At 41.3% G+C, this 3,265-nt stretch overlaps 1 protein-coding gene across 1 annotated transcript; it reads left to right on the top strand.

The window, feature by feature from the left end:
• The first annotated feature begins 338 nt into the window (after positions 1-338).
• LOC126661657 (uncharacterized) lies at positions 339-1,000 on the top strand. The gene is made up of 2 exons (XM_050355512.1): positions 339-481; positions 556-1,000. Exons 1-2 carry the CDS (start codon positions 339-341, stop codon positions 998-1,000), a joined length of 588 nt encoding a protein of 195 aa, XP_050211469.1.
• Positions 1,001-3,265: the final 2,265 nt, after the last annotated feature.

The following is a 3,265-nucleotide window of genomic DNA, read 5'->3' as shown; positions in this document are numbered from 1 at the left end:
AACAAGATTGCATCAGGTACATGGAAAGGTGCGATGCATGTCAAAGATGTGGGCCTATTCAGCATGTTCCGGCCAAAGAATTGCACTCCATCATCAAGCCATGACCGTTCCGAGGATGGGCTGTGGATTTGATAGGGAAAATTTACCCTTCTTCATCTGATGGCCATACTTTTGTGATTATCGCCACCTGCTAGTTCACAAAATGGATTGAGGCTAAACCCTTGAAATATCCCACGCAGGAAGTGGTGATCAAGTTATTGAAGGAATACATTGTACATCGTCATGGGTTACCAGAGTCCATAACTACTGATCAAGGGACGATGTTCACATGAGGAGACATGGTAGAATGTGCCTCACAGATGAAGATCAAGCTACTGCACTCCACACCGTATTATGCGCAAGCTAACAGACAGGCCGGGGCAACTAACAAGGCCATCAAGCTAATCGTCTTGAAGATGATCGAAGAAAATCCAAGACAATGGCACGTTTTGCTATCAGAGGTTGTCTAGGCGAATAGAACCAGTCAAAAATCAGCTACGGAAACTTCACCTTCAGGATGGTGTATGGGCACGATACGATGCTGCCAATGGAATTGTTGGTCATGTCAACTCGCCGTCTTCATGAAAACAAACTATCCAAGGGCGATTGCTTTGACAAAATGGTGATAGAGGCACTTGACATGGATGAAGAAAGGTTAACAGCACCGGATCACCTCGAAACCCAAAAAAGGAGGGTAGAGCGAGCATGCAACAAATGGGTCAAATCAAAGAGTTTCATCATGGGCGATTTAGTATGGAAGTCGATCTTACCCATAGGTCAAAAAGACAGGCAACTTCGCAAGTGGAGTCCAAAATTGGGAGGGTCCCTTCATTGTGACTACAACATTGGCCAATGGGGCATATGTTTTGGCCTATTTCGATGGAGACAAGCACGACAGGGCGATCAACGTCAGTTTTTGAAGAAATATGCTTATAGCTGTTGGGAAACCGTAGATCAATGACTGCTTGAAGCTATCTAAGAATAACTATGCCCAGGATAGACTTTTCGGATACTGATGGCCAATTAGTTTTAGGGTTATTGTCAAAAAAATCACGAACTTTACATGTCTTCTCATTTTAATCACGTAGTTTAAATTTTCTCATATTCATGCAGGAACTACCACTGTTGCCAAGGTGACACTCATTCATTGGTGTAAAATGACCTCCACCTCAGCAAATTAAACCAATGGAACCGTGACACCTCAGCACCGTGCATGAATTTGAGAAAAGATGGTAATTTGTGCATGAAAATAAGAGAATTTAAACTTTGTGATTAAAATAAGAAAATGTGTAAAGTTGGTGACTTTTTATGACATTAACCCTTAGTTTTATGAATATGGTATATATTTACATATTTATATAAAGGCCGATTCATTTTCGGACTATATAGGGAAGATTCATTGTGTAATTTGGCCGTTATAATTGTAAGTTGAGTTTTTTATTCGGGTGACCTGTTTTTCTTAACCATTTATAAATATTTCAAAGTTAATATGTTGGTTACAAATGATATTCTTAAATACATCGGACTACAAGGCCGATAAATATGATTTGTAAGAAACTAGTAATGGGCACAACTTGAAGATATAACAAAAATTCATTAACTGCTAAAATTCGGTAACCAAGCCGATAAATGTACTAAAATGCCAAGAATTGGCATAAACCAGACACTGTTCGGAACTTAAAAATATTACAAAGTTATCAAAAATAACTGAAAAAGCCGCCCAATTCGCTGCGGATTTGGTTGTATTCTTGACGAGCCCCTTCAGCTTTTGGTTGGCTCTTTGCAATATCGCCTTTGAGGATGATTCGAAATTTCTTCAGCTCAAGGCCATCAGTCATGTCCTTATCCAGAGACGCTTCACGACTGCCAATACTGCTTTCCTCCGTTCCCATTTCAAGTTTCAACGTGGCGATCTTTGCACTTAGCTCCTTAGCACGACTGTGACGATCTTGAAGTTTCATGGCCGCTGATTTGACATTCACCTTTAGAGATCCAATTTTTTCTTTCGCCTCAGCTTATTGGCGAAGAAGCTTATCATGGTCATCTTGGTCTAACACGGAGTCATCATACATCTTTTGAAACACGGGGACCGATACCAAATTTTTTGCCACCGAAGAACGAGCTTCGTCGCCTAGGATATCAGATGAAGCACCAGCTAAGGCGGCCGCAGCCTTCTTCAAATTTTGGACATATTCGGGTGACTTAAACACACCGATGCCTTTGTTCTTCATTTGGGTCATGACGTCCTAATCCTCGCCCCAGTTCTCAGTAAACTGATTGTTCACCTTCGTTAATGTGTCGCCGGCTAGCAGTACAGGTGCCTTTTCGCCTTCACAGTTTCAGTCCAAAAAAGCTTTGATTCTCGCCGTAACATCATCTTCTTCGTCCAAAACGGCGATAGGGATCTGCCAAGTTTGTCCACAATAAAATATCAGCTGTTAGATTAACTGTTAAGATGATAAATAAACAAGTAAAAATACCTTAGTTGTAGTTTTGGCCGCTATTCGTGTCAGCAAATTGAGCATGTCTGAGCCAAGTGGCGATAGCATAGGAGGCAGCGGAAAAAATGTCAGCATCTACGAGACGGTAGGAGTTGGCTGAGAATGGATTGGCTGAGAAGAAAGGGATTTCTGAGAATGATTGCCTTCGTCGCCGGTTTGACATCACTAGTCTGGGTAACGCTCCTTGAAGACGAATGAGCGCTCTGCAAAGGCATAGAGGCAGATTCCACCTCGGCCGGGGTAGGGTCGAACATATATGATTCCCTCGCCTCCATTCGAGGTTTTTTGGGTTTTGACTGCTTATTGGAAGGTTTTTTATTCGTTGGCTATTTCTGCCTCGCCCGCTTCGATTCAGGATTCTCTTCCCCATCGGTGTCGAAGTTGTCGCCTTTGTTCCATATTCGTACGCCCACTAAGAACAATAAAAGTTAAAGTCGATGTAAAAAGAACTTATAAAAGGGAACTACTTTTTACCTGGTATCCTACTGTAGCCTATTCAGACTATTTTGTTTATTGATTCAACATCAAAAGGACATGTGATGCCAGTGTATGACACACCTTCATTATTCATGTTCGGCTCTGATTTTTAGGTTTTCTCTTAGGTGTTTTAACGGGGACAGTTGCAGACATATTACATATAGATACTGGTGGACTTTTGTATTTGAACTTAGGGCGAATATGGGTTAAGAAAAGTTTGTTAGAATAAGTGTCTTTATATTTATCTT

This window comes from Mercurialis annua, linkage group LG8 (assembly GCF_937616625.2).
Source record: "Mercurialis annua linkage group LG8, ddMerAnnu1.2, whole genome shotgun sequence".
NCBI classification, from domain to species: domain Eukaryota; kingdom Viridiplantae; phylum Streptophyta; class Magnoliopsida; order Malpighiales; family Euphorbiaceae; genus Mercurialis; species Mercurialis annua.
The sequence above is the reverse complement of the archived record's forward strand: the minus strand, read 5'-3'. Positions and strand labels throughout refer to the sequence as shown.